Below are 13,289 nucleotides of genomic sequence, written 5' to 3' on the forward strand. Positions count from 1 at the left end.
CCACCAGAGGGCAAAAGGAAGTGAGACTGGACAAAGCTGTTACCTTCAAGTTTCCACATGCAGGCAGGCATGTGTGTGCGCACATCCTGGTTTTCACTTGGATTTTTTCAAAAAAGATAGGTGCCCTGGTGCAGTGGTTATGAAGACTTCATACAAATATCTTGCATTTCTGGATTCAGAGCATACAAACACAAAACTGGTATTTAATTTTGTTGAAAATAGTTTGCCTTTAAAATCCATTATTTCAAAACAATAAATCTACATTGAGTTATGTTGAGGCTGTCTGGTGCATTGCACTTACAGTGAACTCATGTATTAAAAAAAACTTTCTGCAGAGAAAATTGATCAGTAAGGATACTGGAAATAATGCTGCTGGTGATGCTTCATCTGCTTAGTATTGAAGACAGCAGGTGACACTTCTGCCTTGCTGTAATGAAAGCACTCCGTGTAGGAAAATCATTGGTACAGCCATGGGATATGCTACAGCCATTAAAATGGGCACAGAAGTGGAATGTGTCTTTAAATATTCCCTCTTCTCAGCAGTAGTGGTAGGATGTACAGAAGATTTATTCCCATAGTTTAAATGAAGAAATAAATGTCCTTGGTGTTCCTAATGTTCTTTTAATGTTTTTTTCCTAGGAATTCTAGCTGTTGTAAGTAATTTGAGTGTTTCTTTACAAGTAGTTTGCAGTAAGGTTTTAAATTAAATGGTTGCCTGTCTGATCACGTGATGAAAAAATGCTACACAAGTGATGAACAGCTTTAGAAATTGTTGCATGTTAATTCTGTTCAAATTTGAAGGCCTCTGTGCATAGATGTGCATTGAGCCAGTGTGCAAGAGCAGATGCACAGTGAAAAGTATGAGAGCTGGGGGACCGTGGACCATGTATAATACACTTAACTTGAAGCACAGATCCTTCTTATCCCTTGATTTAGAATCTCATCTTTATTTGACAGTGATTATCAGGATAATTGCAACATTTTTTGTATGAAGCAAAAGAAAATGAATGTCAGAAGAGGGAGGAGAGAAAATGACAGAAATTCAAGTATAACAGAATGGTCATGATATTGAAAAGAGTGCTTTAAATGCAGAAAGTGGATAAAATGCTTCTGAATTAGTGCTGTCATTGAGGGATAATCTCTTGAATTATCAGACTGCTCTCTCTTTCACTATTAGAACGTTTAATTCTCTTCCCCTTTTTAAATTATTTTTTCGCTTAGAACAAAAGAAGTGTTTTTCTGTCTCTAATTCAAAATAGTTTTTAAACTCTATTTTCAAATATTGGTATTAACTAATATAGAAGACTGCAAGAGAATGTGTTCTTTTGCCATGTCCAGTCAATGCTATTGTTACAGTAAATAACATTTTGCAGAAACATGTAAATTCTTACAGTTTGTGTATAGGCATCTTTGTGCAACAATTTCGTTGCGCAAGTGAAAGTTAAAGGCTTGCTTTTCTCTGTATTAGACTAGTTTTGCATTAGACTTCTGAGATATTCCCAAATAATGCAGGTGAAGCCAAGTATACTCTGCAAGTTCCTTCCAGTAAATGTTAAGACATTTTGCAACCTCACTTTTTTTGCATTCCATGTTTTGAGACGTTCTTTCTACCATGGAAAGATAGCCTGCTTTCATTTTCCATTATCCTATCCTTCTTGGAAAGCTGGAGAGGCCAAGGAAGTATCTCTTCCTTCATACCCTTAAGAGAATGATTAAGATTTTTTCTTATTTCATCTTTTTTTTTCCCCTCTTGCTGACTTACCAACATCACGATTCAAGTGCTAGCAATATCTTAAATAGTTATAAAAATGATTAATTTTTTATAAAGTAGCAAATCTTGAGTTATTGTAGTTATATGATGACATCAGTTCTGTAGCATATTCTATTATCTGCATATCCTCTTATGAAGCCATGTTAAAATGTTTTGAGAACTATTTTAGTTTGAGATTTTTCTCCTGCTTCTAGGTGATAGTTGGCAGCATTAATTCTTTTGGTTGTATGGGGTAGGTTTTTTTTCTGTGTGTGTCATCAAGCAAGCATCAATGTTTCTGGCCATTAGACATAAAACTTAGGACATTTCTGCTACTGCAGCAATTTGAGTGACAACTACAGGAAGTATGAGAATTTGAGGTTAATATTTTTGTCTTTTTTGATATTGTGAAGACTGTTTTGCAGCTCAGCATAATTTTATGATATCCACTGTGGCTGCACATGCCATCTAGTAGACTAACAGCACTTCTCCACTGTTCTTTATGCTCAAATTGCTGTCACCATGACCTTCAGGGCCCTTTCTGCAGAGCATTGTTGAACTTTGAGGTACCTGTTGGTTTGCTTACCAGCCTGTTTCTGTCCCTCTGATGTTCCCTGAGGTCATTAATGAAGATGCTGAACAGTGCTGGCGACACTGCCAGCTCCTGAGACATACCAGTAGTGACTGGCTCCAGATGACTTTTATGCCACTGACCACAACCCTCTGAGAATTACAGTTCAATCAGTTTTGAACCCAACCCTCCTGTTCAGTTTGTCTGTGAGGATGTTATGGGCCAAAGGTTTGTTAAAGGTAAAAAACATCAACTGCTTTCCCCATTTTTACCAAGCCTGTTTTAAATTTAATTTTCACTGCAGAATGCAATGATATTTGTCAGACATGAGGTCTGACATGTCCTTCATAAATCTGTATTGAGTAGTTCCAGTCACCTCATGTTTAGAAATGTTTTTCAGATTCTCTTGGTCTGTCACCTTCCTGGGGACTAAGGAAAGACTGACTAGTGTGTAGATGCTTCTTGCCCATCTTAAATATAGGAATGCCATTTACTTTCTCGAAGTCCTTAGGAACCTCTCTCCAGCACCATGACCTTTCCAAGTTAATTGAAACTGGCCTTATAAATATATTGGCCATTCCTCAGTTCTTGTGGATGCATTACTAGGATCCAATTTCTTTAAATATTCCCGAACTTGACTTTTCTACTGGTCTTGGCAGCCTGGGATCCCTCAATCCTGAGGATAGCAAAGACCTGTCTGCTAGACACTGAGCTTATTAAAGTCCTACACAAGGACAAAGGAAACTCCTTCTCATTGTCAGAAGATGGTGTTATCCTTTGTTTCATCCTTCTAGCAGACACCAGCTGCGTTTTGCCACTTTGGTCTACATTCTAATCCTAAACCATAATCTCTTATTTGAGCTGGGAGCTCCATGCACTCTAGTTGCTGATGTTTAAAAAGGGTGATTATCCCCTCTCACCTTCCTGATCCATCCCTCCTAAAGATCCATACTTCCAATCCCATTGAGATTGTACACACCAGTAGGACTCTGTATTTGACATAAACATAAGGGGTACTTGGTCAAAGGAATTCTATCCCATCCCTGAGCTGAAGGTTTGACTGCCAAGGTATTTCTGGGTTTGTTTCTATTTGGTTATGTTTTCATAATTACTTTATGAAGCCTTTATGAAGCCATAATTACATTATAAGCCTTTTGGGAAGGAGCTATATATCTTTCTCCACTTGAGTTCAATAAAAAAATGCCATGGAGTTTTTCTCCTGTGAGTGTTTCTGAGGTGTAAACAGATGAGAACTGCATAGTTCTTAGCAGCCAACTAACAACATGATGTATTGTTTGAATGCCCCAAGTTGAGAAAACTACTGATTAGAGTAGGGCAATATTTAGTCTTTTTCTTTGGACTTTTTGGATGTGCTACTTGTTGATACCTTGAACTAAGAAAAATCCCAACCACAACTTACTCTCGTATTAGTAAAAATACCTTTCTTATTGTAGCACTTGTAACTGTCCTAATGAACAGAAAACTGAGTGTATCTCAAAATAATGTATCTAGCTAGTAGTTGTTTATATGCAAACATATTACTGTTAGGATAAAGAGTGAGCTGCTGTGTTTCCATGTTTTGTGGGTTTGTTTTGTTTTGTTTGGTGGGTTTTTTTGAAAATCAATGTCTGGTTTTTGGTAGCTAAAAAGTGCATTTAAATAATGGAAAGAAAAATTAAACTCCTTGTGGCTCATTATTCCTACATGTATCTCACCCTCTGTATTTCAGAAAAAATGTAAAATCAAGGACTGCACAGGCTTTTAGAACAAAAGATGAAGTTACTAACCCAGAAAACAAATGGTCTGTTTTCCACCTCTTTTTTTGCTTGTGAAGGACATGATGTTGAATAAACAGAATACAGTTGGTTTTTTTTATTAATTGATTAAAAATGCTGAAAGGAGTATTATTTTTTTTAATAAAATATGCATACCTGAGTAATTTTGTTCTTATTTCTTAATTTTATTAAACTTGAAGAAGCATGTTCGCATTGATTGATAAGAAAGAGTGCTAACTGTTTGTCAGTGGAAGGGAGGAGGGTTCTTAGCACTAGCTGCTTGTTCCTGTCATACTGAGAGCACTAATGGGCACCAGCTGGGCTGTAGCTATAGCAGCTTCACCACTTCAGCCTTGCACAGCACGAGCTGCTGTGGCAATGCTGCAGAAGGGCCTCCTGTGCAGATTTAGGAAGTACACACTTCAGTTGTTGTTCCCTGGGCAACAGAATAACTGCAGACAGCTGGCTTTGCACCACCTGAGCTGATCAAAGAGCAAACCCTGTCAGGCACTGATACTTCAGCTCCTCCAGCTTTACTGTAAATGTCTGCAGGCAGTGATGTAGGAAGCACTGTCATTCAGGTTTCAAGGTTAAACACAGGGGAATGAAGTAGAGTGACAGCAAAAAGTAATATGAAAATACTGTTCCTGTAGATAGTGCAGTCAGGTGTGTATAGCTATTGGTGATCAGGAATTAACTTGAAAATACTAAATTACTGATGTACATAGAAAATGTCTTCTAGAATTATTCAGAAAGAGACTGGGAGGCTAGCAATAATTGACTTGAATTTTGAGAGGAGGAAGAACAATCAAGGGTGATAGATGATGTTTTTCATTAAGAAAGACCATAAAGAATGATTGAACGTAAAGATTAAAGTGGTATGTAAAATGATATGGCTATGAAGGACCTATATCTGATTTGCTGGAAGCTTCTGGCCGGTCAGGACTGCAGCGGCATGGTGGGCTTTATTCAGCAAGTGATGCCAGAAGCATGAAAGGTGGATGATTGAGTAATAGTGAACTGTAACGTTGTCCAGTGTGGACCTGTATAATTGGGATTAAGATCCACTTGAATATGTTGGATAAGAGTGGAGGGGTGGGAGGGGCAGGTGGTAGTGTTTGTAAATGTCCATTGAACTCTTTTCTTGTACTTTTATATTGTAGTAGTATCCACTTAACACTTTGCTTAAGAGGGGTGCTAACTTCTTAAAATACTCTTTTAAACTTTGTTGTGAAATAATAAAGATTATTTTTAATTAATCCTCTTAAAATAAGTTTCTCCTTTATTTTTTTCTAATATCTGTATTTACTTCAAAAGGTAGTAGCTTCCCATTTGCAGAAACAGCTTCTGGGAGTGAACATGGGTGAAGGATAATACTGACTTTTTAGTAAGTCCTAAATGTGCATCTGTCCACACCTGAAACAGGAAGGAGAACAGATTTGGTGTGTTTCTGAATGTACTCAGTCCTCATTTGCTGAAACTTCAGAATATTGATTCGTATCCACACTTCCATTGAGGGTTTGGTTTTTATATTCCATATATTATTTGAATCTTTTGTATTTCATATTTATTTTAGTAACATTTGATGAAAGTCTCTCTAAAGTAGTTTCAGGTGCGGTTTTTGCCTTTTGTTTTGTTGGGGATTTTCTTGGTTTGTCTTGGGGACAAATCAGACTGTGTATTTCTTGTTTGGCTCTTCTGATTTACTGCATCAGTGGTTGGATATCAATTGATTTTCTTAGTATGTTTACTGAGGTTGCATGTTAAGTCCTTTTAAAAACTTTTTTATTAAAGGGAATAAATTAAGAAGACTGTATAAACAGATTTTATTGTATCTGATGTTCAGTTGTGTTCTTTGTAGTTTTGCAGTTTTCTTATAAGGATTCCTTTTCTGAAGGAATCCTTATAAGAATTCTGAATTACTTAAAATTTTAAGTTTGTCTGTCTAAGTCTGGAAATGTGCCAGAGCTCACTTCTTTCATTCTGCAAGTCTTCAACTGTAGGAACTGCTGATGCGAAATCAAGAGCGATCTGAAGTACACAGGCCATCCTTTCTAGCTTTAAAAACTACTAGTTCATAAAAAAATACTAATTTTCTACAACAGCAAGTGTTCTTATATCCATAGATTTTTATTTTTGCATCTAGTACAGAAACGATTGTGTTGTTTTTAAGGGATGTCTGCTGGCTACTGTGTTCAGCAGCAGCAGCAGTGCCATGAATTGATTTGTTGTGCGCGAAGGAACTTTATCAAGGAGTAACAGCTCCCTGTAGTTAACCTTACAGTGTTTCTTTCTGAACTCTGGTCAGTAACTTCTTGTTATTTTTAAATTTCAGGCAGGTATTTTCCCCCAGACTTATTTCTCACTCTTAATTTAAGTTGGAGCAGTTCTCCAAGGGAAGACAGTGTTTGGATGAAGGTAAATGGGATGTCCCACCAATCTACAGCTTTTGCTTTTTTTTCTGTGCTGGAACCAGCTGGTAGTATAAAGCTAAAAATTGTCATTAGTTAGCAGTACCAAAAGGACTTCTCATTGAGAAGTCTTTTTGGTACTGCAGGGAAAATTGGTATGAACTGACCATGTTGTGACCCTTTGCGAATTGCACACTCTTCATGTAGAGGGTTTTCTCGCTTGCTCAACTTGTAAAGTAGGCACCAACGATGGCCTCATGTTCTACAGCCATGATTATCTCTTAGGCTTTGGCTGAACTCAACGAAGTTTGAACTCAGCAAAGTTTATTTCTTACATTTGATTACTGTACCCCTATTGCTACCAGTTTAATGTGTAGTTGCTTCCTAATTCAGTGCTGTTGAAGTATGGGATTACTTGTTTATTCCTTAAATTCTGTTTTGCTTGTTTGTAAGCCTGGATCTTTTCAACAGAACTAGGTAGATGAAACTATGTGCAGTCACTCTAGCAGATACTATCCTCTGCTCAGGAGATAATATTGGTGGACTTGGGGAAATGGTGCTTAACAGAGGGTTGTTGCAGTTGGAGCAAGTACATTTAGCTCCATCCTTAGCTGTACCTAGCAAAAGATACACTGAAGATGTGTGATGAATTTGATAAGGGATGAGAAGGAGCAAATATTTCCCCCTCTTGAATGAGGATGAATAAATATGACAAAGATTCAATAGTTCATTGTCTCATTTCTGGATCATTTAATGTGAACAATGCATGAGGAATACAGTGGGACATCCTTCTTCAAACCTTTGACTTACTCTCTATGAAAGTTCAGTAGTGCTTAGTAAACCTTGTAACATTTTTCTTAATATACTCAGTGATAAAACTTCAACACAACCTTATCTGTTCTCTTCTGCATTGGTGCTCTGACATAAATAAAAATTCTTGTTTCAATATGAAGCAGGGATGCAAAAAATGATTTTCAGCTAAAGGAAGGCATAGATGCATGACATAGAGACACCATGTTTTTACCTTGTTTGTCTTTCTTTTACAGAATAACTGGCATTGCCATTTAAATATTAGTTTCATACTTGTCTTTTAGCATTTTAAAGAGGTAATGTGAGAGCTGGTAGATAAAAACATTGTCATTTTGTATGCATATGTGCAGTAATGTGATGTGAAAATAGTAAAAGATGGGAAAACCTGGAGTTTCTTTTTGCCTGTAGGCATTCTAGATAAGCAATGACACTACAGAGGTGTAGTGAAATTACCTACTAACACTGGATTTTTAAATTTTCATATGATCACTTGGGAAATAAGGCTATATGGATAATGTCACAAATACTGTATACTGTTAGTGAGCTTTTCATGTGGCCATGGGAAGCTTGTTGTGGGACTTAGATTTCAATGTAGTGAGAATTCCTGTTTGTGTTTGTGGATTTTGTGTTTGTAGGTTTGTAGCTAGTGGTTATTCTATTAAGAGGAATTGTGACTCAGAAGAAACTCCACTTCATCTACCGGAAGAATGACACTTTCACTCAGCACTTAGATTTGCCCTCTCTTTTACAAGAGAGAAAATGGTATATTTTAAAGTAAGTTCCTTATATAAAAGTAACTTAAGTCTTCCTTAAGGCCAGCCATATCTAAAATTCTCTGGCTCTGGAAATTCCATTTTGGTTTCACACATCTGGGAATTAACAAAGTGTCAGAACTGTCCAAGGAGAAGTTAGTAGTGCTCTGAATACAAGTCTTTGTTCTACAGATTTCAGCCATGTATCTAATTCCAGAATTTCTCCAAAGTTTAAAATTAGAATATTTACAATGCACAGACAGTGTTGTTCAATTTGGTAAACATTCAGCAGCTGGAAAGGGGTGTGTCACTTTCCTGAGCATCATCAAACCCAGCTGAAGGCAGAAGATAATGTATGTGCTGAATGTCGAAGTTTTGTGCTTGTTGGCTTTCAGTGTTATCCCTTTCTGACGTGCAATGTAATTTATCTTTCACCACTAGTCCCAGTGAAGTAAAACAGGCATGGAACTGCACAAAATTCTGCATATGAAATTCTGCGCCAACCTGTACTTCAGTTTTCAAACCACCAAAGTGTTATAGGAGCCTGAATCCCCTCAATTTTCTGGGGGATTTTTCTCTCTCTCTCTATATATATATACACACATACATATACACTCATGCTTTGGCCTCCTTCAGTCTTCAAAATGATGCTTGTTTAGTTATTTTAGGGTTTTCAGTCTGGAAATCTGATTGTGCAAGGAGCTAATACTCCAGTTTGAAGAAGCTAAAATACCATTTCAAGGCTGTCTTTAGGATTGTGGTGCTGTAGTTAGAGGAAAGATGTCTTGAAAATGTTTTTCCCCACCTTCCTCCATCTAAAACCTTTACTGCACAAAGCAGCAATACTTGCAATTTCAATCTCTTTATGGAATATAAATTTGATGTTGCACTTCAGTCTTTGATTTTCAGTCTTCCCTCAACTGATTTGGCCTATGTGGAAGTAATTTATTGTTTGTTAAGGATGAGAATTCATATTATATGGTGCCTGTGTAATTACTCATTTCTCTTGCTTACGAGAAAGAGAGCTCAGTACTACAGAGTTTATTACAGGGATTTGTTTCCTTTTCTTTTCTGGTATTCAGAAGAAAGCTAAATTTGTCCATTACAAGTTTGGTGCTTTATGGGTATGTGTATATGACATGTTCTCACTGCTTCTTGAACAGATGCAGGGCATTGAAATGTTAATGCATTTGCTCCATATTTTACCAACCACAGTTTGAAATAATTTTGGGACCACCTAGCCATCTACTAGCAAGAAAAGTTGAAACCATAAGAATGTGGTCTGCTGTAACTTTTCAGAAAAAACATGGCGTAGGAGGTGATCATGCAAGTTTTACGGGCAGCTTCACAATTATCACAGAATTTTAAGAAAAGTGGAACAACAGCAGATTTTTATAAATGAAATGAGAAATCTGAATTGAAACTGTACCAGGATAATGAAACATCAATGTTGGATATTGCTGTACATGTCACACATGAGAAAAGAAAGGGGCCCATGGAAAGGGCCCCTTTGGTTTCTGTATTCAGACACCTGCTATGTAAGATGGCCTTCATAATCTCATTATATTTACATATATTCTAGTAGAAGTAATTTTAAATTTATCAAAAGTGAACAATACTTAAAATCAGTCTCTATCCTTTTAAAAATCTGGCTGCATAAAAATTTGTTTGTTAGCTAGCTTGTAAAATACAGCAACAAAAAACCACCCCAAAAACATTAAAAAAAAACCCTCCAAACCAAGCAAACCCAAACTACACCCCTCCATCCCAAAACTACTATAGAAGTGATAGCTGATTCTTCATTTTTAATTATGTCATAGATTGTACCGTAAGTTTAAAGAACTGGGCTCACCACTGATTACTAGTTGAAACCTTGTAAGTTAAATTTCAACTAAAAAGCAAAAGGTAATATTTATTAGGTAATTCTTGGGGAAGATAGGACCTATCAGTGTATTGAAAAGTGGTTTTTGTGCAGACTACTTTTTTTTTTTTTTTATCTGTTTCCTAAATATTAAGTTTCTTTGTGACATTTTAAAGTTCTCTTAAGACTCGCAGTGCTGTGCTGGAGCGGAAGGATGGCTTGAGGAGCGTGTAGTTTGTTTTCCATGATTTGCTTTTGTGGTTCTCTGCCATGATCTTGATAATAGTGGAAAAGCTAATGCTTTATATGCATGGTACAGACCTTTTAGTAGTTATAGTCTACCAGAAGCTGTTCATTACTGGTCTGTCACATTGAAGTGAAACGTTTGATAAGTCTCCCCTTCTTTAGCTATGTTGCACTTTAAATTATTTATTACTTGCATGGTGTACAAAGCGCCCCGTGTGTTAGTTTGCCCTTTGCCTAGGAAAGGTAGCCATCTACTGCTGCTTTCTTCTCTTCCTCAGTGGCATGTGGATCTAGAGTAAACAATTTGCCTGGAATGATTCAGAAATAGCTGTTTAGTTAGCATGCTCTACAATTAGCAAAAGTTCAATTAAGTGTTAATAAATAAGGGATTTTCTATCATCTTGAGATGTATGGTCTCTTTTTACTGTATTCAACTTGTATATCCAAATCACTGTAGAACAGTTATGTGCATCATACATACAATTTGTGCTCAGCACAATCTATCAAATATCCAGTGATTGTGTGTTCTGAATTCATATAAAGTCTTCCTCCTATCCCTGTTTCCTGTTGCAGAAATGGTCTTTTTTTTCCTCCAGGTTTTTTTTTTTTAATTTTCATATGACTGCATTTTAAACATTTCTTCATTCTTGTACTCAGGACTTACTATGTATCAGTTACTTTTTATCCTATTCTGTGTTGTTCGTCTGCCTCTTTTTCCATATAGAATATCCAGATTGGTGACCTTTATAATACATGGTTTTTTCCTCTGTTAGTATCATTTTAGCCTGAGAAGACCTTTTCAGTGTCCTTGCTTCCTCTTGAAAACACTCCCATTACATGCAGCTGCTGCCACTTTCCTTTCCACTGATGAAGTTGGTCGTGTTAGCTCATGGCTCTGTAATCAGACGCTCTTGACTAAAATCAGCTAAAATGTACTTGGAGATAGAGGCCTGTAAAATGACCTCAGAAGAGAAGATTCATTGCTACATATCCTCTGGACTTCTCATGTAGCTCATCCTGCAGCCAGCAGTCGCTCCCCCTGCTTGTGCTCACCATGGCCGTGGCTGGTTCCTTTGTTCCCACTGGAGTGGATCGCATCGACCCGTTCATCCTCATGGAACCCTGGACCAGCGGCTGGAACAGTGTGAACATACGCACTGCTGCTCTGGTCTCCTCCCATTCTGCGCTGCTACAAATTGCTGTACTGGGTGATGGGCACTGCCATATGTGCACAGACCATATGGTATTTTCTCCTCAATCTACAGTTGCCTTGTTCTTCATACATTGTAATGCTTTGCTATATGCATGAAAGTTCAGTTTTTCTTTTGGAAGCCATTTTTATTTGCTGGGATTAGAGACATATACTTACTTGGGAAACCTAATTTTGCAATAAACAGTTGCTGATAGTAAAGGATATGAGATAATGCTCTGGATTAAACTGGAGATAGCTGTTAGAAGTGTTTAAATGATGTCTGTATCTTTACTGTTAAGGAATCAAGCAATGTAACTTGTCATATTCATTAACATCAGTATGGGAAATGAAACTTGGAAAACATGCATCCCAAAGAGTTTTCATGAGCACCTAATTTTGCTTTTGTTCAGGAAGACATATGTCAACTACATGCTAATTATGAGTTCTGCAGCACCTTGACTGCTGACTTGAGGTCTGTGTCTGTAGCCATGTTCTGCATTCTTTGAATTCATCTTGGTATAAGATTTTTAAATATTTCAAACAGCAGATGTGCATTGCCTATAGATTTGTGTAAATGTTGGTGCAGTGTGTACAAAATGCATCTCCCATACAATGATCTGTTGACATTATTCTCTGTTGCTTAGCTTCAGACACTAAAGTCATGACATGTGCTGCTGTTTGGAGGATGCCGAAGGAATTGGAATCAGGCAGTCATGAATCCCCTGATGATTCATCAAGCAACACTCAAACGCTGGAGCTACTCTGTCACCTTGACAACACAGCCCATGGCAATATGGCCTGGTAGGATTCTGCATATTTTATACTTCTAGAAAAAGCCTAAAGGATAGACCCATGCTGTTAGTTTTGTGCAGATTTATATTGAAGAAACTATGCTATGCACCTTAAAAGTATTCCATCTTTAAAAAAAAGTATAAATTGGATTTTTAGTCCCAGATGTTTCATAGATTAAAAACATATATTAAAGTCCTGCAAACACATATGGAGTAGCAGCCTGTGTACTGCTCGAATGTGTTTTTCCCCACCTGCCCCCATCTAAAGCCTTTGTTGCACAAAGGTATAATACTTAGAATTTGAATCTTATGGAATATAAATTTGATGTTGCATGCAATTTTTTCTTTTTTAGTCTTCACTCAACTGATTTAGTGTGAGTAATTTATTGTTTCATAAAGATACGAATTCATTATGTTACATGATGCCTGTGTAACTACTCTTTGTCTGTTGTATAAGTCAAGACAAGGAGAGCTGCAATACAGCAGAGATTATTACAGAAGTTTGTTTCCCTTTCTGTTATTTAAGAAGAAGTTAAATTTGTCCATTATGTATTTGCAAGTTTGGTGCTTTATGGATGTGGGTATATGGCATGTTCCCGCTGCTTCCTGACCAGATGCAGGACATATAATAAGTTGGAAGCATCCATTTCTAGCCACAGATGTCTAGTTTGAGCCTTGCAGATTAAATTTTAACCAAAGAAAAAGGGTAAATTGGAGATTCTATTTATAAGGCAGGTCTTGAAAAGATAAGACATATTAGTGTGTTCAAAATGTATAGATTACTTTTTTTCTAAGATACAGGTTTTCTGAGTGTTAAATTTCTTCACAGTAGCATCCTTTAATTCTTTGCTATATATTTTAATATGAGTACTCCTCCTTGTAATTATTTTATTATTTAATTTCACTTTTTATTGTGGACACCTTTTGATAATTAATATTCCCTCCTAAATTGGGGAGGTTTTGTTGTTTGTTTTAATCTTTTAAGCTTTGTGCTTTTTGTCTTTTAATTTTCCATAATCAGTTTCTATCTGATGCTGGAATGCCAGAACTTTGTGTGGTAGCCAGATCACTAAAGGAGGAAGAGGAGGCATATAACTGCTTTTTGTCAGGATGTGAATTATATGAATGCC

At 36.8% G+C, this 13,289-nt stretch overlaps 1 protein-coding gene across 1 annotated transcript in view; it reads left to right on the forward strand.

The window, feature by feature from the left end:
• Positions 1-13,289, forward strand: part of EIPR1 (EARP complex and GARP complex interacting protein 1) — a 64,361-nt gene that overhangs the window by 14,599 nt on the left and 36,473 nt on the right. Inside the window, exon 3 of the mRNA XM_031061281.1 lies at positions 12,013-12,169. Within this exon, the coding sequence (XP_030917141.1) occupies positions 12,030-12,169 (140 nt within the window). The 5' untranslated portion in view covers positions 12,013-12,029. The remainder of the gene's footprint in view (positions 1-12,012; positions 12,170-13,289) is intronic.

This window comes from Geospiza fortis, unplaced genomic scaffold (genome assembly GCF_000277835.1).
Source record: "Geospiza fortis unplaced genomic scaffold, GeoFor_1.0 scaffold139, whole genome shotgun sequence".
In the NCBI taxonomy this organism is placed as follows: domain Eukaryota; kingdom Metazoa; phylum Chordata; class Aves; order Passeriformes; family Thraupidae; genus Geospiza; species Geospiza fortis.